The following is a 24,886-nucleotide window of genomic DNA, read 5'->3' as shown; positions in this document are numbered from 1 at the left end:
GCTGAGTGTCCTGTCTTGACCACAGAAGTCATTCTTGACCTTCCTGCCTGTCCTGTTTTAACCACATTGGTTGTCCTGTCTTGCCTGTCTTTTGACAAGCTCCTGTCTTGTCAAAAAGGCCATTCTTAAACTTCCTGTCTGTCCTGTTTTGGCCACATAAGCTGATACTAACCTCTCTGTGCTCTCTTTGTCAGTTCCCCAGATCCTACGTATTGGCCATTGGTTTGCTGTGGTGGTCTTCTGCTCCACCTCGGAGGTCCTCTGCTCCATCAGCTCCACCCTGGTGGTCATCTGCTTTGCCATGGAGATCTTCAGTCATGTCCGCTCTGCTCTGGTGGCTTCCTGTCCCCCCTGCTCCACCATGCTCTCTGGCTCTACCTTCTTTCCCTGATTCTTCATGTTTGCTCCTCAGTCCAGGCCCGCCACTGCTCCATGGCCCAGACCACGATCCAGGTCCTGTTTAGCTTCATAGGTTTGCCCCTCCATCCCTCCCCCTTGTGTGCCTCTGCTCCACCACCCTCATGGACTTTTTGATTTATTTTGAGTTTTGGCTGAGTAACTTATCTGGGTTTAATGAGTTGTCCTTAGAAGGGGGGGATTGTTGGGTGTGTTGTTGGTCATGTGACTCCTTTACCCCATCTTGTGATTATTTCATGTTGTTCCTTTGCTATGTCTCATGTTCTCATTGGTTCATAATTCTCTCATGTGATTTTCTGTTCTGTTTATTCATTGGTTCCTGTTCATTAGTTATCCACATTGTTTGCTTTCTGCCATGTGTTTCCCATAGTTTTGAATCTAAACCTTATTGTATGGTCCAATGGTTTGTTGTTTATTATTAGATATATGCAACTCACAGGGGGGTCAGTGAGTGTTTTTCAGTGAAGTCTGTTCTTGATCATGGCCAATTCTGCTCATGTTTTAGTCAAGTCTTTGTTTTGTTTTTGTTCACATTGTATTAAATAAACTGCACATGGGCTCTTAAACTTGCCGTTCTGTGGACATTTGTTACAGCATCACTAATTCCCTGGAAACAGGACTTATCTCTGTCTCTTGCTCAGTTTCCAGGATATTATATACTGTACAATATCATTATAAGAGAGATTTCAAGACCTCATAGAAAACATTTTGTGTTTATACATAAAAATGATTTATGTCCTCACAGTGTCAATAATTTTAGACTTTACTGTCCTTGTAGGGATTAACACAATTGCTTTATTGGACAGTCACTATGACAGTGTGATATCATTGTGATGTCACGCAATGATACACCTTGCACTTTTGTGCTTTGCAGTATCCAGTAAAGTAATCTTGTGTATCTAGCTTGATGCATTGTTTTAGTGCAGCTGAGTGCATGAAAAAAAAAAAAATTGTGTTAAAGTTGAAAACAATATTACAATGTAATACAGTTACTTACTTTGATACATTTAGACATTGATTTTCTTACTTAGATGCTATAATTGAAGTATCAAAATTTCTATACTGTAGTGCTGTAATTTCTGTGTAACATAACATAACATTTCAATGAAACAGGTTGTTGAATTGAACTGTTTATAGGATCATAGTTCCACTTTTGTTATGAAACCCATTTTGTGAACTCTGTGTGTTAAGAAATATAGTATGGAAATTAGTCTGTTTTAGTAAATGCTTGACTGCATAGACTATATCCTGATGACTTGTAGTTAACATTAGTAACCCTGAGCCCAAGAACAGGAATTTATTGTTCCTATTCTGCCACACAAGCCCATTTTTAATATTGGCCATTTGCTAAATTATGCAGCTCTTGGTCATTAACGTATAATGTTGCCTAATAAAAAACTCCAGAAAAACAAATATCCTTCATATCCTGGAATGATAAAAAATAAGTTTCCCCCTTTGTCAATATGTTTCAATGTCATAGACTGAATTGCCTCAAAAGACTTGTGCAACTTATGATAACCTTCAAAGGTAAATGTTAAAACAAGTTATTCTTTAGTTCCATTTAATATCCACAAGATCCAACATGAGCAAAAAAAAAAGTGATAACATCCTACCACCTTCACTTTCTTCCCGCTCTTGAATCAGGAAGTGAACGTGTATCAGCACACATGAGGGTGAGGCCATTTTTTCACACACCTGAGTCAGCCACACCACAGCAATGTTCGCTCTGACTCACCATAACCCCTGAGGCCACCTTCCTCACCGCAAACTGGGCTATTTACTCCCACTGCTCACCTTTTTCATCTTGAGAAGAGAAATAATATGCATTTATTAAACATAAACATATATTATATAGTATTTTGTTTCTGCTTAATATAAGGTGTCTTTAGGATGTAGCCTACTTGTATTGAATGAGGTGACAGAAAACACAGTGGACTCATTTCAGTATAAGGCCTTGTCTAGCCAACCAAATATTATTTCCTTGAGTAGGTTGCAAACTATAATAATGTAACTAACATAGTTGACAGAAGATCAGTATACTCCTTGAAATAATTCATTGTAGCTCAAACAGAAAAAAAAGAAAAAAAAAACTTTTTATTCATGTCCACCTAAGAAAAAAAAATGCCATCATATGTCAGGTCACAGTTTTGATGGTAAAGGAATTTTCTTTCTTTTTTTTTTTTGGATGGATATTTGGTAATGGTTACCACATTTCAATTTAAAAGCCTATTTTCTGAGGTCACTAGATTGTAAAAATAAACCTGAAACTTAATGTAGATCATCTTGATCTTAACATTTTTATTCATTATTTTGAACTCAAGACTCAATTCATTGAAGAGACATAAAGACACTTCAAGCCAATTATAGGACCAAGTGTATAAAATATATTTAGCATTCTCTTAATCGATAAAAAAAAAAAAACATTTCTGAAAGAAATTGTAAAAAATAAACATAATTCCTTTAAAGACATGAAATGTACCTTAAATTATAGAACAACCCATGCATATACAGTGTATATCTTACTAAATATGAATATGTTATAAGTAAACATAAAAAAATAAGTTGCACAGTAAGTTAATTGCATTAAATTATTAATTTATTACTTACATAGTAGTTAAAGGCACTAAATATAATGTTGGTCCAGTATTTTACTCAATGTTCAAAGTGAACACATTAATAATTTTATTTAGATCAGTGCAAATAGGCCACTAACAAGTACAGTACAGAATTACAACACATGCACTTACAGCAATGCTAAAATTTAAACACACATAAACAAACTGATCTCTGTAACTCCATGAGATTCACAAGAACTGTGGTTTTCTCTGAAGTGGATTATGCAAAGGCGTCTGGCATGTTAATGCTGGCTAAACAGACGCAGATAGAGAGGAAGTGTGGGAGACAGTGACGAAGGTGTGTTCTTCATAGCACCACCCATCATTGCTCAGAGTCTGTCACCAAGTACTTTAGTCTGAGAATATAAAAGAGGCGAGGTACGTCTCTAGAGAGTTCAGAAATTACAAAGACTGGAAGAGAGTCATAGCATTGAAAGAACCATACCGGTTTAGGGCCAACAAACAGGTATACAGTACTTCCCTTTGTCTAGCACATGAGACAGCACTGAACATGTGGACTTTGTTATTTGTAGCATTTGCTACTGGATCACCAGCTCTACTTCAGGCAGCCCCGATTCAGGGTGAGTGATGGTGAATGTGTTACTTATTTATTTCAGAAGTTTCTTTGGTGGCGGGTGGCTCACATACTGTTTAGACGCATTTACAATTGCGAGATGAGGTCATACTTGTAGTAGTGAGACTGTAATTCTTTTGCTTTTCACAACTAAGGCTATGGTTAATCTGACTTCAGCTGTTATCTGGGAGATTTTAAGATTTGCTAGAAATTGCATTTAACATTGGTATTGAATTATTCGTCTTATTAAGGATTACATTTACATGGCTCTTAGATGACAGCAAAAGTGGGATCAGCTGGATGTGAATAGGTTTCTGCAGGCTATCTTATCTTTTCTCATTTACTTTTAGTGCATTGATGATGTCCTTTGTAGATACATTTTATATGTTATGGTTTAAGATAAAGGCCTGAGGCTGTATTACATAAACTTTATATCTTTATGAACGAAATTAAGATCTGACAGGTTTTAACTGATATCAGTATGAATACAGATAAGATAGCATGCCAGAGTTATGATCTTTCTGTAATACAGCCCATGGATTGTTAAATTTATTGTACATATAATTGTTCTTTCTCTCTCAAGAGTTGTTATTATACCTCCTATGCCTCCTATCTCAGACTTTAACTTCAGAGCAAAAACTGATTTTCTTACTCTTTTTCTTGATGTCCAGTACAAGTATTTAATCTTTCTTAAATCATGACACAAAATAATGCAAGTAAAAAAATCAACTCATTTTGTTTTGTTTTGTATTCATCTTGCTTTAAGCATCATTTTTGCTTCTTTAGAAATTTATTTGGAATTCAAGACAGTCTGGAAATCAACCCATCTAGTAAAATATCTGATTTCTAGTCCCAATTAAACTAACTTATTCCCTCTTCTGTGCACTATTGAGTATTTATCTTTTGTTCCACTAATCGATGTCCTTAAAACCATATGCAGTTATTTTGAGACAAAAACGAGAGGTCATTTACAAAGTCAGTGAATTAAAGATGGCCTAGATGTGTCACAGATGTGCTCACGTCTGCACATGCAATGACTCATTAAGAGATTTATTTAATGATACGTAATGCTCATCTGACACACATCTGGCCCTCATTTACAAATGGATAATTAGGGTTATTGTACGTGGGAAACAATTAGTAAATAAGTTAAGATTTCTAATTTTGAATATTCACATTAGTTTCTCTTTTGACAGGTTCTAGTGACAGATGCAGCTTTGCCGGTGTTTTCCATGTTGAGGGAACCAGCCGTTACTCTCTAACTTTCCAACAGGCTTTGGAATTGTGTCGGAGTTTAGGTTACAAACTCGCAACACAGGAACAGGTCAATGCGGCTTATAAAAAAGACTTGAGAACATGCAGGTAAAGAAAGCAATCTGATTACAATAGATTAAGCCTAGAGCTAAATAACATGTTCAGACACAAATGCACTTCTTTTGATATAACCTAATGGCAGTACTTTATCTAATGGCCGTAATTGTTAAATGAATCCCACACCTTTGTTTAGATACGGCTGGATAGATGGACAAAATGTCATGTTCCTCCCAAACGTTAATGGTCCAAACTGTGACTCCAGTTCCACCGAGATCACCTTCCGCCCCGAAGCAGCAGATTATCTTTCTGATGTCTACTGCTTTAACCCATCTGGTGAGAATATAAAGAAACTGGGATATCTAACTGTCAAAAAACTATGCGAACAAACATGCTCCAAACAGGTTTTGTCTTATTGACTTTTTATTTCCCTCCTACAAAGATGCATCACTGAACTGTGTTGGTAATGATAAATCTAACTCTGAGGGCTTAACCAATGGAAACACAGCCACAGCAAGTAAGTTCCCCTGCAGTACCTACAATTAGATTTTGATATCATTGCAGACATTTTGCCTTAAATGGCTTAGACTATTGGTGCATTATCTTTACCTTTTGAGTTGAGGGGTGTGTATTGTGAAAGAAGCAAGACATGCAGCAGACATACACTTCATTGTTCATTATCCAACCACACCTAATCCAAAGCATTAGTCATATCTCTGTGACCTCACACATTTTTACGCTCCTGCAGTACCACAATGAAGGAGGAACAAAAAAGTTGCTGATTTTATTTGAATACTCAGGAAATGATTTCTTGTTCATTATTGTTTCTCGTTTAACCATTCACTCTGTACCAATGAAGCAAAGAATCTGTGTGGTTTAACTTGACATTCCACTCTTTTATTTTGCTTTGGTATCAGCACAGAAATGCAAAACACTGATGTATCAGTAACATATTTAAACTTTTTGGCAGTAATCCTTTATCTGTTTTCTCACAAAGATGAAAAAACACATGAAGACATCCTTACAGAGGTCGAAACTGAAGGCTTTCTAGTAGATTTGGAAAAGATTATCGGAAGAGTGAAAAGAGAAACTTCTTTTCTGAACCCGTCATCTGTGCCTGCCTTGGAGGGACCCTCTACAACGACACACAATGAAGACAGCAAAGGCCCTACAAGCAATCCTCTTTTTAGGAAGAGCACTTCCTCTGTTACCTCCAGTATTTTGTTCCCAGATACAGAGGGCAGTGGATCAGGAATGAATGAGAACGTTTTTGAAGTTCCTAGTCAATTCACAATGACAGCAATTACAACAGGGGCAGCTGAGAGTACATCCATTCAAAACAACAATGAGGAGGAAATAAAGGATTCAAAAAACCGAATGCTGAATGCCAGTCTTACAGGTAAATATCCTTACAAATACTGACCCTGATATACTGGATATTCATGGGATTGGCTGTGGATCATAAAGGCCAACATAGTGTCAGTGAAACAACTGTGTAGGAGACATATGCCTGGTTTCTATGGAACCCTTCCACTTCAAAAAAAAAAAAAAAAAAAAAAAGATGTTTCTCATAATTCTGACTTTATATTTCACAGTTTGACTTCATATGTCACAATATGAATATACTTCAACTTAAAGAGAAAATTCTGAAAATTACAATTATGTCATTAATGAATCACCCTTATGTCGTTCCAAACCCGTGAGACCTCCGTTCATCTTCAGAACACAGTTTAAGATATTTTAGATTTAGTCCGAGAGCTCTCAGTCCCTCCATTGAAACTGTGTGTACAGTATACTGTCCATGTCCAGAAAGGTAATAAAAACATCATCAAAGTAGTCCATGTGACATCAGAGGGTCAGGTAGAATTTTTTTAAGCATCGAAAACACATTTTGGTCCAAAAATAACAACAACAAAAAAAACTTTATTCAGCATTGTCTTCTCTTCCGGGTCTGTTGTGAGCGAAAGATTGACTCCCGGTTATCACTACACTTGAACACGCTCACAACAGAAACGGAAGAGAAGACAATGCTGAATAAAGTCATAGTTTTTGTTATTTTTGGACCAAAATGTATTTTTGATGCTTTAAAAAATTCTAACAGACCCTCTGATGTCACATGGACTACTTTGATGATGTTTTTCCAACCTTTCTGGAAATGGACAGTGGACCGTACACACAGTTTCAATGAAGGGACAGAGAGCTCTCCGACTAAATCTGAAATATCTTAAACTGTGTTCTGAAGATTAACGGAGATCTTATGGGTTTGGAACGACATGAGGGTGAGTTATTAATGACATAATTTTAATTTTGGGTGAATTATGCCTTTAATCTCACAATTAAGCTTCCACCAAGAAAAAATTGCTGCTAGCAAGCATATAGCGCTAACTTAATTTACTTGGATGAACCTTTGATATTAGATTTTACCGGTTGTTATGGGGGAATAAACATAACTTCGAATGTCATAACTGACCAATCAGAATTAAGCATTTCACAGAGCCATGTATTAATATAATTTAAAGCACAGCTACCACAAAATCAGGTCTTAGCACCTCTTTTTTTATTATTATGACAGAAAACAGTCAACTGTTAATCTTAAAAAAATAATTAAATAAGATGCAACCCCTTTTGTAATCGTTAACATTTTCATAAGTAACCTTGATTTAATTGCACTTTTTTTCTCAGTAACTGTTACTAACCACAATTACATTTTTTAATAAATTACATAACTCTGTTACATGTAACTAGTTTCTCCCCAAGACTAAATATCATCATGTGTTACATAAAGTATTTTTTTAATCTGTTAATGTAATTTTTTTTATAATAATGGACAATACAGTACATTAAGTCATCAAGTCTTACTACAAATATATCTTTTGCAGACACACAGAATGATGAAGAATCCGATTTACTTCCATCACCTATTCATAAAGATGATGGACCATCTAGTAAGTTCTTGTGACAACTCTACAGACTCCATCAGTTTCTTGACTTTTCATTCAACTGACATGACGTAAATCTGTCAATTTACCATTTTCTCCTTTCTACAGCTTGGCTGATAATCTTTGCATTCTGTGTTGTTGTTGGAGCCATAGTATGCATACTTGCTGCGATTGCTACCAGAGACAAGTAAGTTTGCTTGTTAGCTTCTTCTTTTTTTTATTTTTTTTTCATTAATTGAATTCATAACATTCATCAGCCTTTGGAGTCCAGCTTCAGTTTACTGAATGTAACTCTTTACCTAGGTGGTATGGACCAAGAAAGAGCAGAAATATCACAACTGAAGTGCACAACAAAGACTACAGTAAAACAGAAACACTGCCACTGTCAGATAAAGAGCAGGAGGTAGTGTCACTGATGAGCGTTGCGAAGCTGAATGGTAAAACGGATGAAATTACTGCTACCTGTCTGGAAGAGCGTGAGAAAGAGTATTTAATGTAATGTTTTAACACTGTGTATTAACAGGTTTCAACACTTCTGTACTTTTTATTTGCACTAGTGATGTTTTTTATTTAGTGCAGTTTGCTTTCTTTTTTTTTGCCTCAAAATTGAAAAAAAAAAGATTATTGTATTTCACATTTCTTTTCTAATGTATAGTATTATTATTGTTTTCTCCAATAACAGAAAATGCTTAATATCTCTTAATGACTGATGGTTAATAATGAAATGGTGAGAAAACATTTTTATACTGGTTTTCATCTGTTCGTAAGTACTATGTACTGTGTGAGATATGATGCATTTTTAAATGTGAGACATCGCCCCATCTTTTATAAATAGAGAAACTTTATGCATTTTATGCAATGAAGCAAATGTAAATCTTTCCATTTGTTAAATTACCCATAAAGATGTATTTTTGTCATCTCTAGAGCACCTTTATGTGGGATGAATCTTTCAATAAAATATATAAAATTTGAAAAGTGCATTGGAATGTTTGTTTTTGAATGTTTTTAGCAGTAGCTGGATGTAAAAATGAACGAGAAGTAAAATCATATGATAAATATAACTTAATGTTGTGATTACAACATATATTTTTAAAAAATCTTTATTTAGCATCACTACCTATAAAGACTTTGAGAAAGAAAGAAAGAAAGAAAGAGAGAGAGAGAGACCAGTGAGACAAGAAGCATTGCCTTTATTTACAATTTGTTACAGGTGTTTCATAGAAAAATAGAGGAAAAAGACATGGATGCAAAATCAAGTTTGGTAGACAAGTAATACAATGTTTTTGAAACCGAACAGGGCTGCACAAATAAAAAGAGCAGGTTTGTCATACAATATTTGTTAACATACATCACTGTACCGTGTCAGTTCCTGCCTGAACAGATATTTCAACAGTGCACACTTTTACATTATAGATACTGTCTCTAGGTTGTGTTTCATTTCCTCAAAATACATACTCAAGTTCTCTATAAGGCTGTTAAATCTGTAGCAAGCCTGGTTTATAATGATTAGTAATTTGACTTTTTCACCCTAGTGTCATTATTCCTACCAAAATGTTTAACAATACACAATATTTTAGACACAATATCACCATGAATTGTAACAGTGAAAAATATGCTTACATTCATATACATAAATTTTACTCATCCTGTTCCATGTGACTTGTACAGTATATGAGAGCAATAACTACTTAAGACAACCTGTTACGCTCTAATCTACTTAGTAATATACTGAATACTGCATCAGTATTGAATACATGAATTGCCACTGTTTTATAAAACAATAGGCAAAAGTCATAAAATTGATACTACACTTTAATTTGCATGAAAAATACATCTAAAATATGACAGCATACATATGTGTATTTATATATATATATGTACAGAAAGTGCAAGGAGGCACTTTAATTAGAACATTTTAAGATTCTGGTGCAAAAGAGGAATGCTGATCGTTTTGCTATTACAGACTACCAAATAAATGGCGCAGATTTAATGATAGATCTCATTTCGGTCATCTTTTTTCTTTTACATGCTAACATGTAACCTGAGCACCAAATAACCTGAGGGACTCTCTTATCAGTGTGAATACAGTATCCATTCAACTGGACTTAATTATCTGAGTTTCCAAGAATTCTCCTCAGAGAATCAAACACTATTAATGGTCTAAGATCCAAGAAAATGGGGTTGCATTTCATATTAACGTCATAAAGTCTTCCGTCTGCAGTTTGAAGTTGATATCTTCAAGGCAAGTTTGTAACTTAGCAAATAAATAAATAAATAAATCAACAACTTAACAAAGCACACAGATACATACAAAACCTACAAGTCCCTTTCCTCAAATATAAACACACATGGAGACTTGTTTGAATGAAAACTATTCAGTCCACTATGCAGGATATTTAAATGTCCTTGCGGATAACGTCAAGCGACTCAGTGTCATTCTTCATGTCTGATTGCTCTGTAATTGCTGATGTGGAATTTACGTCGGGCAGCGTCTAAATATAAGTGGCAGCATTTGGACGCAAACCACTATTTCAGAACCTCTAAGAACACTGGTAAGCTCTTATAAGAGGCTGATCTGGGGTGCTGCCACCAAGGGTTAATCCACGTAAGCCGAGCCAGTCAAAGGTATCTTCAGCAAACAAGCTGCACTTCTCTCCTCCTGCCACTAGTAGTGCTCTAGGGTCATTCTGTGGCTGGACAAACCACTGCTATCCTTCTATGTGGTAGCCTTAAGGCAGCAGGTTTCAGACTGATACTCAAACCCAAGGCCTAGAATAATAACTATTGTAATCCTTGAGTGTAAATAATATGCAGCCTGACCTGAACCACCCGCTACTTTGAGATACGTTCTCATCCCTTTGTGTATCAAATGTACTGATGCTGTCATAAAAGTCATTGCTTGTGCATATGAAACTTTCTGTGGTAACTTCTGACTGTTTATATGTACAAAATTAGCATTTGGTTTTCACCAGAAAGGATAAGATTGTGGGATTCAGGATAAGGCGGAGCTGGATCTGTGTGCTGTGTTACGCGTGTATCCATGGTTCCTCCTCAACAAGTGAGAACTCCGCAGGGGAGCCATTTGAGGCCAAGGTTACCTGAAAGCAATTATCAGGGACAACTAATTGTTTTACCAAGGCACAGTCAAAATGCATTAAACGCTGCTAACTTTTATGGTTAGCAGTTTTTACCATTTATGGTTTGGAGCAGAGAATCCAGGTACTTGGACATTTTAACAGCACAATTGATATCCAAATTCACAGAAATGTACCCACCACAAGACAGATAATAATTAGCTGCAGCGGGATTCCTTACAGAATGCTGAAAGACTGAATACAGATAGAGAAAATCATTTGAAATGTTATATATTGTAAATACAAACTTTGTATTTTAATTATTATTATTATTATTATTTTTACTAATTAGAGTGAATCTCTGCCCAAATCTAATCTTCTAAAGGGGATGTGAAAAAGAGCCACGCGTGCTACCACACAGACCTATGCATTTGTGAAACACTGGGTCAAAAAGAGGCTTAAAACTTACAAAAAAGAAAGAAAACAACTGCAGTTCTCTTAATGATGGAAAACAAACATTTTTTTGTGAAGCTTAAAAACACTGAAGTTGAAAGAAATGAAATAGCAGCCGTCATTTCAAAATCTAGATGGCAAAATTGAGGTGTGCCTTAATGCACTGCTTTGTTAAACTTTCAGAATTTTTTTTTTTTTGAGAGAGAGAGAGAGAGAGAGAGAGTGCAGCCAAAGGCATCTTGGCATTAGTACTATACAAACATTTGAAGGATTTACTGTGCATGTGTATAAGTGCCAAATTGATGATGTCCAAATACTGATATGGATATACAAAGTCTATACAAAACTGCTATTTCACCAAGTACTAGAACAAATAAATAAAGTATTTTAAATTATTCCTTCATTCTGTTTAACATCTTATGCATTCACATCAGGGATGACCAAAAAATACAAAAAGTGTCAAAAAAATCAAATAAAAAAATATCACAATGGTACATACAATGTCGGGGAAATAAATAAAAGCATCTACATACAGGTTTCTATGTCTGTGAGAGTAAAATGTACCTTGCAGTCATCTATTTGGACCGGCTGATAGGAGTTGTGAGATGCATATACACCGTTGTTAGTGTTATTCTCAAAGAAGGATTGTTTCTTGGCCATCTCAAAGTCATCTGGCCTTATCTGCTGTGCATCAAACATGTCGAGCTCATCTTTGGAGAGGTGGTACACGATTCCAGCACCGTATGAGTCACCAACGACATTGACGGATGTTCGGAAACGGTCCCTGTTTGATAAAGCAGAAAGAAACAAAGAAAGGTGCCACATCTCTCAAGGCTAAACAACTCTAAATGCCATAAGGGCTTGTTCTTACATGCAAAGCAAATGGATAAACGTTCCATGAGCTTCACTTTAACAACTGAAGCAGAGATAATTTACATATCATATCTCAATCATCTAATATAGCTCTATTTATTGAATCCTTGACTGACAAGTATTTCATGAGAATGTTTGTACCACTATATGAGCAGAGAGAAAGATTGGTTTAACTTACAGTAGCCAGTCGACTGCTACCAGTAAACTGATGTCTTGAGTCGGTAGTCCCACAGCTGTCAAGATCAGAAGCATCGTCACCAGACCAGCACTGGGAATACTGGCAGCTCCTACGCTAGCGAGAGTCGCTGTAAGGCTACAAACAAAACGTAATTATTTGATTGGATAAGATTAGCTGCCAAATGTAAGAATAATACATCATATGACTCTCATTCTTCCTTTTAAATGGTGTAATGTGATTTTATCAATATTTTGTTTCAAACAATAGTAGTTCTGAATAGTTTTGCTAAAAAAAATCTCCTTTCTCATTATTTATTTACCCTAATCTCGGTCCAAATCCATTTGGTTTTTCTGTAGAAATGAGAAAGATATCTTTCAAAGAGTATAAACAGTTTATAGTGACCATTTCTATCGAGCTAGAAATAATTCTATATTTTCAATTCTTCTAAAACAATATGACAGTTTTATATGACAGACACTGAGGTTTAAATCTTTGTGTACAGATATTTACTGAAAATTCAGACAAAAAAGAGAACCACTCTTATGAAACAAACTGCATTTTTTTACTGATGGAAAACAAACACTTTTCTGTTAAACTTAAAAACACTGAGGTTGAAGGAAATGAAATAGTAGCATTTTGTTGTCTCAAAATGTAGATGGAAAAAATGTTTAATGTTTACTGATATTCATTCACACTAATCAGTTGTTAGCAGCTGCTACCTGATCCACTGAGTCAAAGAGCTGAACTTGACTGTCAGATCTGTCCAATTCATAAAAGAAATCACTTTTCCATAAACCAGTTTATAGATTTCATAAATCAGATTGTACTGCTCTATCTTGATTCAGTGATCCAGATGTACCCAGTATACAGCACAATTTACTAGACTTCTTACTTGACTTCTTCTCTAGTGCTTTTTTGATATCATCATAATAGCTTGAAGACATGATCACTATGAACTGTCACTGTGTGGCATAAACTGTGTAAAGATTCTTCTGTTTTTTATTAAACAGAAAAAAATAGCACTAAACAAGTTTGGAACAATGTGAGGATGATGAAATAATTACTGAATTAACATTTTATGGTAAACTCTTCCTTTAATTTTAAAAGGCAGCTGCCGCCCGGTGAATCAGCAGGTAATGCCATCCGAATAAAATGTTTTGAAGTTTATATTAATTTCTCTTTCCAGTCACTTGTCTTACCTGACTGTCACGATCTGACCAGGATCGAGTTCTATTCCATTCATCTGTGCAATAAAGATGGCTGCTACTGCCTCATAAAGTGCTGTACCATCCATGTTGATCGTTGCTCCAACAGGTAACACAAATCGAGTCACTCTCTTGTCAATGCCCAGATTTTCCTCCAGACAGCGGAAAGTAACAGGTAATGTCCCAGCACTGCAAAAGACACATATCAAGATTTTAGAACCCATTCTTGTCATTATTCATAACTCAACTTCCAAAAAAGCCAAATTAAATCATCGCCTTCCCATTATTTAACTCAGTATGTGTCCTAATTCTCAAAGGTTTACAAAAATCAAGGTACAATTATTGGTGGGTTTTTTTTACCTCGAAGCTGTTCCTAAAGCAGTGACCCATGCCTGAAAGATTCCCATGAAGAATGTGAATGGGTTTTTCCGAACAATAACAAAATATATTAAGGGAAGGAACATGGCTCCGTGAATAATAAGTCCAATGATAACAGTGACCATGTACATTCCCAGCTGCTTGGCCACCATTTCCAAATCATTAATTGAAATAATCTTCCCACAGATCAGACATGCAATACCAATGGGGGAATACCTGTTACAAAACAGAAACATGCAGCAATGTCAACTAACAGGTTAATCAGACAGTTCAGTACAGTTAAAGGCAGTTAAACTGTTAAAGTCACCATCATTACACTACTGTTCAAAAGTTTGGGTTCAGTAAGTGACAGTAATAGGCGGAATAATAATAATTATTATAATACCGTGGCGAGCTAGAGGCTGACATTTTGTCGGGAATCCCCGCAGGATGGGAAACAAGATAACTGTTGATCACACCATTGGGAAGGGACAGGAAAAAATGTCAGTGGGAGTGGGCGGGACCGAGAATCAATTAACACTCTGATACCCAACTTTATACACAAATATAACTTTAAATATAACTATAAACTGCTTATTTTAATTTTGAACTCAATTCTAATTGCCCTGTCTCTTTATGCTCTCCTCCTATTTGCTTTGGTGAATGACATGCACAGAAGGATAGATCGTTAACAGCTGGTCTATGTGGTAATGTAGTACATTGGGCTGGACAATCAAATGTTAAAGTGATTTTAATATATAAAATTTTTATGTTTATTTGCTTACCCCCAGGGCATCCAAGATGTAGGTGACTTTGTTTCTTTAGTAGAACACAAACAAAGATTTTTAACTCAAACCGTTACATTATTTCAGTCATATAATGTAAGTGAATGGGAATCACGGATTGAGAGTCAAAAAAACATACACAAACAAAACCAAATTAAACCCTGTGGCTCGTGAGGATACATTGATGTGTAAAGACACAAAACGATCGGTCTGAGCAAGAAACTGTACAGTAATTGTATTATTTTTTTACCTCTGATTCAACGCAATGCCTGAACTGTCCTGCATTCCTTCTTCTTCAGCAGGTGCGTGACACGTCTTCTTCTTCTTGCTTTGCGGCAGATCGCTTGCTTTACTGCCACATATCTCTCAAATGGACCATTGACACTCCTAACTGAGATTGAAGATAAGAGAATAAATGGTCCATTTGAGAGATAAGTGGCAGTAATGCACTTATAAGTCTGCGATCTGCTGTAAAGCAAGAAGAATAAAGAAAATGCAAATGCACTCAGGTCAGAGGTAAAAACCTCTTCCCCCTCGATATAAATACTCTTGCACAGGCCGATCGTTTTGTGTCTTTACACATCAGTGTATCGTCACGAGCCACAGGGTTTAATTTGGTTTTGTTTGTGTATGTTATTTTTCCTCTCAAAGCCGTGATTCCCATTCACTTACATTATATGACTGACAGACTGCAACATTTAAAAATCTCAGTTTGTGTTCTACTGAAGAAAAGTCATCTACATCTTGTTTTAGCACATGGCCTTGTTTTCCCTGTCCATGTGCTTCCTTAGCCCCTCCTCCTTGTTTCCTCTTTACCATGCCCTCTTGTTAGCCTGCTTAGTCTAATTGTGCTCACCTGTCCCACATGTATTTTCCTCCCTATTTATAGCGCCCCTTACTCTTTTGTGTTTGCTGGTTCATGGTCATTCTCACCCCCCCCCCCCCCCCCCCCCCCCCCCGTCACTGTCACTGTCACTGTCACTGTCACTGTCACTGACTGTGGATAAATATGTGTCTGTGTCTGCCTGCCTAATTGGTCTTGTACCCTTTCCTTGTCTAGTTCTTGTAGTTCCATGTCCTAGTCTTGGTCCTTGTGTGGTCTTCTCCATCAGCCTGGTCTGTTGCCAAAGTATTTTGCCAGTTGTTTTCTGAAGCTGTCCCAGTGTCTGTTTACTGTGTTCCTGTTGTGGTATCTATTGTGAACTTCACTACCCTATTGTATCAGTCTGTTAAGTCAATAAACCCTTGTTATCTCACACTGCAATTGGGTCCTCCTTCCTAGATCCCTGACAGGATGCCCCGGGGGAAATCAGATAAACATTAAATTTTCATTTTTGGGTGAACTATTTTTTTAATCTGTTAAAATTCTATGTTTATTTGTGTGCACTCAGCATAACAACAAAATGTTGTGCTTCTGTAAAATTAAAGCAAGGATGCATTTTCTGCTGGCTTGGTCATGTGAACTTAAGCGGGAAACTTTGAAATGCCATTTATGATAAATATATTTATAGAGAGTGAAATGTCTACTATCAAATGAGAAAGAAAAGCAAAGCTGGCTTCCAGTTCAATAAAATAAAAAAAATACATTTGGGATTTTATTTATCTAAAGTATATGCTGTGAACTGTACTGTATTTTTACCATAACTGACAGATTCCAGTCAAAAAAACACAACACCGGAGTGGGAGTTGTTCCTCTGGGATTGGGATAGGATGTGAATTTCCCTGTGTTTTTTCATGGCATTGGGACAGGACAGTGTTTTTTTTTTTTTTTTTTTTTTTTAGTATATATTTTTTATTTTATTTTCTGGGGGGAGTTGGACGGGATCCAATCCTGTGTCCTGTAAGCAGTCTTTTGAAAAATATTTTCTTACCGACCCCAAACCTTAGTGTAGTATACATATTTTAGATTTGTCACAGTTAACAAATAATAAAAAAACAGGTTACTAACCAGGGCTGTGCACAGACATTTTGAAGGGCAGTGGCCCAAGGGGGGTGGGGTGCTTGTTCAAAGAGAAGACCGCAAACTCTATATTAATTGACTTTATTGTAGATGTTTTGATAAGAGTGGGCTCTCCCTCACTTCAATGGAAGGTAGGTGAGAGTGGGGTAAGTTGAGCCAGTGGGCAAGTTGATCCACCCCCTTGTCAACTATACACTTTTACTGTCATGTGACCATATATTTTGGAACCACCCATAATTTGTGACAGACTGTGAAAAGGAGAAACACATTGAGGGAATGGAAGGCATCATGGCCGTAGCCTTTTAGCAGCCTCCCTTTCATTCTTTCTCTATCTGTCTTTTTTGGCTTTGGTGTTTTTTATTTATTTATTTTTCAGAAGTGTAAAAATACTTCAATACTGTCTGCCTCTGAAGGGGATTGGTGAGAGCGGTACCTCAGCCGATGAGGGAAAATGGGCAGTGGCTCTAGTCACCGGGAAACCCCTCCTGTGCACGGCCCTGTTACTTAACACTGTGAATGGAAATCATGAAAACTTTACTCTGTTCATTAAATAATCAATAATAACAGCTGACCACATGATTGCGCCAACAAGCCTCATAACGATCTCGTTGAGAACGTTGAAGAACTCAAGCATCAGCTTGGCCCTTTCTCCCATCTTTCCCATGCAAATCCCAAACGCCACAAAGAACCCAATGAGACCTACAGAGACACACATTGCCACCATGTTAATTTAAACATGCTTTAACAATGCTTTATGCATATACTTTGTGATCAAAACCATGTATTACCTAAAACATTCATGCCACTCTTAAATTGAAGAGACTTCTTGATTACATATTTTGCTGCTCCCTTAGTAGCATTTCGTCCAAACCGGGTTGGATTTGGAGGAGGAGCTACTTCTACCTTGTTAGTAACAGTCTGGATCTACATAAAGAGATATAAGAACTGTTAATGAAATACTAATGAAAGACTATTAAAAATTAACAGATGAAAGATCAACATGAATTATGGTTGAGACTGAATAGATGAAATTATCTGAAATCAAAAGCACGTTGGACATACACACCTGCTGAAAACAAGCCTGAACGAGATTTTCTGGAAAGAGATTTCTGATGAGATCAAAGAAGGCATCTAAACTGGACACTTCGTCGTTCTTTTTGCCTTCGCCCAAGTTTGCCTTCAGTTTGGGGTTACCAGGGTGGATGAGGAGCACCAAGATAACTCCCAACACAGCTGCGATGATGGTGGTAGACATGTAATACACCATGGCCCTTGTGCCCAGACGACCACTGGACTTGGCATCCAACCCTGCTAATCCTAAAAAAATAAAGAACAGAATTGCAACTACATTAAATATCATTGCATTTTTAAAGACAGCATTACTCTTTATTTTTCAAACTATGACTGTGCACTGAAAGTTACACACAAAAGTTATTTCTCAGGGTTGAGTTATAATAATTATCGCTGTGATTACTGAATGAGTAATGAATCTGGAACGTTTTGAATTTCTAATTGCTATTCTTTTTTGGTAACATGTTTAGACATGTTCAGGTGATGAGGTGCTGAAACTGATCCACCCTAAATTTGAAAGGCATCCTTTTTTATCTTATACTGGATAACAAAGAAAAGGTTAAGAGGACAAACAATGGCTTAATCATTTCAAAATGACTATTCCTGTAGTTATCCCACAGCTACCACTGATTATAATTTAGATTTTGAGGTCATTGCAGGTGTTATTTCTGCATCTGATTTTATTTTATTTATTTTGTCTCTGTTTGCTCCTCTGTTTCTGCCACTAGGAATTACACAAGCTTCAGTCTGGATCCAACCCTTACTAAGATCTGAGATGACCGAATCCCTGAGAAGAGATGATACCAAGCCGCCAGAAGACTTCAGAAGATGCTAACCTTGGAACAACATATAAAACGACCACATTTTGTTTAATCACAAAGTTTAATCGCAACATAGAATCATACTAGTTAATAGTGCTCACCATCTGTTTCATTACATGTAATTTGTAACTAACTGCATGATTCTTACAGCCATAGCCACCACTACTAGCCTACTACTAAATATAATGTAAAGCTGCTTTGCACTGATTTGTTTCATGAAAATCGCTATACAAATAATCTTGAATCGAATTGAACTATTTTTTTTTTTTTGTTTTTTGTCTGACTGTTGAAGCAAAACACGTGTTATTGTTTTGTGCTAACAGCATTGTTTGGAGATGTTTTAGCAAAGCTTATAATATTACCTGTGATCAAACTTGAGATGATCAGAGGCAAAATCACCATTTTTAACATCCTCATGAGAATGTCACCCGGGAAGGCAATGACCATTATAACATCAGCGGGGAGTGGTGATGCGTAACGCAGCAGAATACCAGCTACTGAACCAGTGATCACACCTGGAACAGAGACAGAGAATCACAGTGAACATCGGGGTACAGGAATGGGATATTTCACTGAGAAATAATACTGAACCTTTTGTGAGGTATAACAATAACAGAACAGAATATGCCTATAAAAATACCAGTGTGTAGTAGATTCTGTATACATACATATATATATATATATATATATATATATATATATATATATATATATATATATATATATAAACACCTCTTTAGGCATAAATATTTGCTGTTAAAGAATGGCTGTCACCATACTACTGTGTCGGAGCAAGGAGAACAAAGACAGGAGTTTTTGGTGAAGACACATTCAGTGGTTAACACAGAAAGGCTGGTGACACATTTACAGTCGTGGCCAAAAGTTTTGGCAGTGATATCAGTTTTTGTTTTTTTTGTTTTTTTTTGTTTTTTACAAAGTTTGCTGCTTAAGCTGTTGTGTTGTTCATTTACATTATTTCTAGATTATTTTGTAGAATGATCAGATGCATTTTAAACAATTGCTAAAAGCTTAATTGGCCAGAAAATTTACTCTTCAGAAAAAAACTACACCAATTTCACGGTTTTTTGATCCGGACACAAAATGACCAGCTAACATTAATTGACAAATCATATCAGCAGCACATGTGGAAGTGTGAAAGAGTACTTGTCAGGTGAAACCACTATCATACTAAAAAGAGCAAACTGATTGATATAAAAGGAGGAAAGAAGTGCTTCCAATCATTGTGTTCTTGTTAGCAATGGTTACCTCCAAAGAAAAACGTGCAGCCATCATTGCGGTGCAAGAAAATGGCCTCAAATGCAAGGAAATTGCTGTAAAAAATACTGCAAGTGAAAGAACGATTTACCGGATCATCAAGAACTTCAAGGAGAGATGTTCAACTGCAGTGAAGAAGTCTTCAGGATGTCCCAAAGTGTCCAGCAAGTGCCAGGACCATCTCCTCCTGAGGAGTCAGCTAAAATCATGTCTCCAGTAGTGCAGAGTTTGCTCAGGAATGGCAGCAGGTTGGTGTAAAAGCTTCTGTGCACACAGTGAGGCCAAGACTTTTGGACAACGGCCTGCTGTCAAGAAGAGCAGCAAAGAAGCCACTTCTCTCCAAGGAAAACATCACAAACAGACTGAAATTCTGCAGGAAGTAAAGGACGGGACAGAAGAAGACTGGTGCAAAGTTATTTTCAATGATGAAGCTCCCTTCCGACTGTTTGGGACATCTGGAAAATCGATGAAAAGAAATGGTGAACGCTACCAAGAATCCTGTGACGTGCCAACAGTGACGCATCCTGAGACCATTCATGTGTGGGGTTGCTTTTCAACCAAGGAAGTGGGAAATCATAATTCTGCCCAAAAACACTGCCATGAATAAAGATTGGTATCAAAATTTCCTGCAAGAGTGACTTCTTCCAATGATCCATAAACAATTTGGTGATGATCCATGCATTTGCATGATGGAGCTCCATGTCACAAAGCAAGAGTGATAAAGATGTGAATTGAAGATCATTACATTGAAAATTTGGATTTGTGGCCATCAGGCAACTCCTCGGATCTGGCGAGTGGACAAGCAGAAGCCCACAAATTATGATCAACTCATGAACTAATGAGGCAAGAACAAGGGAACAAGGGTCAACACTGTAAATACTGACTCATTATTATATTTTTTTGCCAACAAAAGCCTTTATAATTTATGATATGCTTATCATTGTTTTTCAGTATACCATAGAAACAAGTGGAAAAATAATCTACAAATACTGAAGAAGCAAACTTTGCAAAACACAAAATTTCTGCCACTTCATACATGACTTCATCTACAGTCAAAAATCTGGGTGTTATATTAGACAGCAACTTGTCTTTTGAAAACCATATTTCCCATGTTACAAAAACAGCATTCTTTTATCTAAGAAACATTGCCAAGCTACGGAAAAGCTAGTTCATGTATTCAGGACTTCTAGACTGGACTATTGTAATGCACTGTTAGGTGGTTGTCCTTCATCTTTTATTTGACTACAGTTGGTGCAAAATGCAGTGGCTAGAGTCCCTACCAGGTCAAGAAATTAATGATCATATTACCCCAATTCTACAGTCTTTGCACTTTGCACTTACTCATGAAGTTCCGTATCAGTAACAAAATATTATTACTCACCTATAAGGCCCTAAATAGTTTAGTTCCTGTGTACCTAACTAATCTTCTACAATCCAGCACACTTTGGACTGCAGTTATATCTGATCAAATGCAGATTATTATTCTTTAGCTTGGGTTAAACTCATTAATTTTACTTGGTTGGAACAGCAGCTACGCTAATTATGTCTCTATTTGTTTCTCTATTTTGCCACGAGATGTAACTAGGATTTACACAAGCTTCAGTCTAGATCCAGAAAACCTGAGAAGAGATGATGCTGACCCCTCAGAGGACCCCAGATGATGCTAACCCTGAATCAACAAACAGAACAAACAAATATTGCTACAAGTGTGATTGCACCATATAATAATTGGTGTTAATAATGTCCGAAAATGTCTGCCATAAGCACATAAACTGACAGTCACCACTGATAAGCTACTATTAAATATTGTAGAAACTTAATTTTCTGTAAAGTTGCAATGATTTGTATCGTAAAAAGCACTATACAAATAAAATTAAATTTAATTGAGCCATACAGTACTGGACAGGGGACCAAAGGACAGACTACACTAGTACTAACGCTTAGGACACTAGTACATTATTAAGACACACCTTGACCAAACAACACAATCAACAGAAACTGGGTCACGCAGAGCACATGGGAAGAAAAACAAACAAAAGACAGTCCGAGTACCTGACAGTCGTATTATCATGTAAAAGCTTTTAGGTCATTATAATAATCATATACATGGATATTGTATTACAACAGTAACAAGCTTTCTTTCATTAGCATATTGACATGTGGAAGCTACCCTCACCTAAACAAACTAAAGTACAACACAAACAAACAAAAATGCTGAATTAACTTGCCAAAAACTGTGAGCGTAAGTAACAGATGCTTCATGATTTTGTCACAGAAGCCTCCACACATGGACTCTTCAGGCAGTGGAGGAAGGTCCAGATGACTCTCTTGCATTCTGATCTCCACTTGCTTCTGCATTTTGTTGGCACTGGTGGATAGAAGAAGTGCAGAATACAGTAAAGTACGTCAATATAAATGATCTAATTAGGGAACACAAGCAGTACTAGTTATGATTGTCATTTTACATCCTTCCAAAAATCACCACTTTATGAAAAATTCATTCATTCATGTCATAAATGTAAATCGTTCTTGGTGTCAAGATTGTGACCAAGATATGTTTGTGCATGATATGCTGAAAATGCAACGACACAGAATGACAATATGATCTTCAATTCTTGCATTTACATCTAAGATTTTTATCTGTATGTTTTGCAGAGATGCAATCAAAGTCACTGGAATGCAATATGGATTTGTATTTGGAATGCAAATACACTTTTTAAACTGAACAAAACACGCAAAAAGATAAATGTTTTGACTTCTAAGTATCTGTCTGTCACGCTGTCTTGTCTCTGTTTCCCTGGGTGTCCACTAGTGGGCTCACTTCCCCTTAGGCACCTCACCGTAGGCACTACAATTCCCACTAGCCTTGTCCCTTCATCACAGTAATTGCACTCCTGTTAATTACACCAGGTGCCTTCACTTATTAGTCATTAGCCTCCCTATATTAACCAGTCTTTTCCTGTTGTCTGCATGGAGTCCTTCCTTCAGTACCCAGTCTTCTCGTCTTCCGAGTTCCTCGCATTCCGAGTTCCTGTTTCCCCTTCCCCTTCCTGTTCCTTCCTTGTTTGTTTGGGTAGATTCTGGTTTTGACCTTGGTTTGTTTACTTCGCTTTGGATTACCCTAATAAACTTTACTGCAATTGGACCTCTTGTTCCCTGTGTTTCACTGGGTCCCGATCGTTACACTGTCCAGGTATATTTGATATAAAACCATAACCACAAGGTAAAAAGCACCATAACACACAATTTGTACAAGGGCTTTGTGGATTTCTTTAAATGTTGCACTAAAATATAGAACTAGTTTCATTGTAATGGTTTTTCCTGATCTTATGGAAGTCTAGGGATGGTCAATAATGTGTACAGATCACATCTGCAGTACTGGGAATGTGTTTTCTGGGAATGCCATAACTTTATCATGCCTGTGGTTATTTTTTTACTTTAATTTAACAACTGTATATCAACTACTATAGGCGATCATGTAGTGTCACATGACACGATAGTTGTTTAGCTTTACTGTAGTTTGCATTAAAAGGTTCTTAAAAGTCAAGCCCCCCAACAGAGATAACCTTGTTTGGTTACATAACCCGTAGTCTTGCAGTAATTAGTCACATGCATGCAGCAGTATGTTTTAATATGTCCATGTCTTTCTTGCAGTGGTGAAACAGAATGCCAATTGATATATATCTCAAAGACCCCCTTTTTTTATTTTTGGACCAGCACTATCCAATAATTATTAAGGTACCTATACGGAAAAAAATAAAGGAAACTCAAATAATTTTTTCAACACAACAGATTTTAGATCCTCTGGTGTTTGTGTACATTGTGAACTCAGTCTCATCTGAACAAGATTAAAAAGATGAATGATGCCAGGGAAATCAGAGACTGTCTGAAACACACAGCCCCAGTCCTAATGAGATAAAAGCCTGCTAACTGGTTGATTTTAGGCACTGAGCACAGCAGTAACTGCTTGCACTATATTTGAGAGTCCTGTATGTAGAATGTGCGAATGTGTTTTTTGTTTTCAAATAGTAAATACGAGCATTTGACTGGTTTAAATGATGCAAAACAAGCCCAAAAGATTAGATCAGCAATTACTGATTCTGATTAATGATTGTCCTTTACTGTAAAAACAACTGAATCTCATTAGTGACTACATTAGCTCCATATCACTGACCTGAAGTCTGAGGTGTGCGACAAGAGCTTGTCTGAAGATTAAGTGCTTGTTCTTTGGATAGTTTTAGAAATCAGTTAATTTTAGGCAATAAACTAGGTGAAGCAACCATGTTCAATGTATATATTGCACAGGCATTCCAGACTTTGTTGACATTTAATTTCGATTTGCTGCAAGTACCTACAGAATGTAATGATAAAGTTGAAATATTCATCAGGCTATTCAAAAGCTGCTAAATGATAATAAGGGTGCGCAAGAAGATCATGAGAGGCTTTTTATCCCCCATCTTACCTGTTATAGTGCAGATACTCAAAAGGAAGAGTTTCACAGCAGCTTGCTAGCCATGGGCTATAGTAATGGCTCTGAATGAAACACTGTCAATCTACAGTTTATCCATCAGGAAATCCGGTCCAGGTCATTAGAAAGGTCAGTCAAAACTCCAAGCACCAGGTGAACAGCAATATAATAAGTGATTGCTGTGATGCAATCAGCAACACTTCCTTGCAAGATCAATCAAATTGACGCATAGGAGATTCCATGCACAATCCTCTGTCTTTGAATTGATCTTATCCCACCATTAGTACTAGAGAAATGGGCAAAGAGGTGCTGCTAAGGGCTCCGTGGGGCAATACGGAGGAGGAGTCTAGCACCCAGATTATGTGTAAGTACCAGCTAATATGCTTGAGACTCCTCGTCCTCTCTCTCTCATTGTTTCACCTCTTCCATCTCACTCCCAAGGTCTGATCTTCTCTAATGCGCTCTGAAACGAGTGAATGGAATCAAAGAGTGGTAGATTCCAGAAATACA

At 36.8% G+C, this 24,886-nt stretch overlaps 2 protein-coding genes across 5 annotated transcripts; one reads left to right on the top strand and one right to left on the bottom strand.

The window, feature by feature from the left end:
* The first annotated feature begins 3,421 nt into the window (after positions 1–3,421).
* cd44a (CD44 molecule (Indian blood group) a) lies at positions 3,422–8,831 on the top strand. Its single transcript, XM_052560439.1, has 8 exons — positions 3,422–3,613; positions 4,803–4,968; positions 5,114–5,253; positions 5,360–5,434; positions 5,915–6,316; positions 7,797–7,862; positions 7,965–8,043; positions 8,160–8,831. Exons 1-8 carry the CDS (start codon positions 3,544–3,546, stop codon positions 8,353–8,355), a joined length of 1,194 nt encoding a protein of 397 aa, XP_052416399.1. The 5' UTR covers positions 3,422–3,543; the 3' UTR covers positions 8,356–8,831.
* Positions 8,832–9,026: 195 nt separating this feature from the next.
* LOC127961259 (excitatory amino acid transporter 2-like) lies at positions 9,027–24,681 on the bottom strand. Of its 4 annotated transcripts, XM_052560302.1 has the most exons (12): positions 24,371–24,681; positions 22,137–22,276; positions 18,996–19,148; positions 17,808–18,058; positions 17,530–17,665; positions 17,314–17,440; positions 14,000–14,233; positions 13,634–13,828; positions 12,435–12,569; positions 11,948–12,167; positions 11,132–11,185; positions 9,027–10,954 (listed from the first exon to the last, which is right to left on the bottom strand). In XM_052560302.1, exons 2-11 carry the CDS (start codon positions 22,264–22,266, stop codon positions 11,168–11,170), a joined length of 1,599 nt encoding a protein of 532 aa, XP_052416262.1. In that variant the 5' UTR covers positions 22,267–22,276; positions 24,371–24,681; the 3' UTR covers positions 9,027–10,954; positions 11,132–11,167. The 4 variants fall into 4 exon arrangements, 3 of the variants coding, with proteins under 3 accessions (XP_052416262.1, XP_052416261.1, XP_052416260.1); XR_008154409.1 differs by having other exon boundaries at positions 11,132–12,167; XM_052560301.1 differs by having other exon boundaries at positions 9,027–11,185.
* Between the last annotated feature and the right edge of the window lie 205 nt (positions 24,682–24,886).

Source organism: Carassius gibelio, chromosome B7 (assembly GCF_023724105.1).
Source record: "Carassius gibelio isolate Cgi1373 ecotype wild population from Czech Republic chromosome B7, carGib1.2-hapl.c, whole genome shotgun sequence".
NCBI classification, from domain to species: Eukaryota; Metazoa; Chordata; class Actinopteri; order Cypriniformes; family Cyprinidae; genus Carassius; species Carassius gibelio.
The sequence above is the reverse complement of the archived record's forward strand: the minus strand, read 5'-3'. Positions and strand labels throughout refer to the sequence as shown.

Coding starts and splice junctions, on each gene's coding strand:
- LOC127961259 (XM_052560300.1), bottom strand. CDS start 22,266: ATGCAGAAGCAAGTGGAGATCAGAATGCAAGAGAGTCATCTGGACCTT. Junction 19,149..22,136: donor ACTTACGCTCACAGTTTTTG/GCAAGTTAATTC, acceptor TCTCTGTTCCAG/GTGTGATCACTGGTTCAGTA. Junction 12,168..12,434: donor GTAGCAGTCGACTGGCTACT/GTAAGTTAAACC, acceptor TTTATCAAACAG/GGACCGTTTCCGAACATCCG.
- cd44a (XM_052560439.1), top strand. CDS start 3,544: ATGTGGACTTTGTTATTTGTAGCATTTGCTACTGGATCACCAGCTCTA. Junction 3,614..4,802: donor TCAGGCAGCCCCGATTCAGG/GTGAGTGATGGT, acceptor CTCTTTTGACAG/GTTCTAGTGACAGATGCAGC. Junction 4,969..5,113: donor AAAGACTTGAGAACATGCAG/GTAAAGAAAGCA, acceptor ACCTTTGTTTAG/ATACGGCTGGATAGATGGAC.